The 342-nt window shown below is 77.5% G+C and overlaps 1 protein-coding gene across 1 annotated transcript in view; it reads right to left on the bottom strand.

Moving 5' to 3' along the window:
* Cog2 (component of oligomeric golgi complex 2) overlaps positions 1 to 342 on the bottom strand; it is a 99,560-nt gene that overhangs the window by 82,576 nt on the left and 16,642 nt on the right. The window contains exon 3 of the mRNA XM_013014575.1: positions 26 to 253. Within this exon, the coding sequence (XP_012870029.1) occupies positions 26 to 253 (228 nt within the window). The remainder of the gene's footprint in view (positions 1 to 25; positions 254 to 342) is intronic.

A 342-nucleotide genomic window follows, 5' to 3' on the forward strand; every position in this document is an offset into this window, starting at 1 on the left:
CCGGGCGCTGTCCGGCGCTTCCCACTGCCGGGGGCTCCGAAGCCAGTCACTGCTTTTGTGGGGCCGGCGGGGTCAGCGCCGAGGGCGTGGCGGAGCGCGGCCCGGGGAGCGAGGTAGCCGGGAGCCGGGCAGCCGGGGATCGGGGCAACCGGAGAGCCGGGGAGCCGGGCAGCCGGGGAGAAGAGCAACCGGGGATCGGGGGAACTGGGAGCAGGGCCGCTCGGGCCTGGACTCCGCGCCGCTCTTCGCTCATCTGGGAAACTTGGAGCCCAGCCGGGAGGCCGCGCCGGACGCCAGGGGCCGCCTGCGCGGGGCCGTTTCCGGCGGCGCCGGCAGCCCCAG

Source organism: Dipodomys ordii, unplaced genomic scaffold, assembly GCF_000151885.1.
Source record: "Dipodomys ordii isolate 6190 unplaced genomic scaffold, Dord_2.0 Scaffold24, whole genome shotgun sequence".
In the NCBI taxonomy this organism is placed as follows: Eukaryota; Metazoa; Chordata; class Mammalia; order Rodentia; family Heteromyidae; genus Dipodomys; species Dipodomys ordii.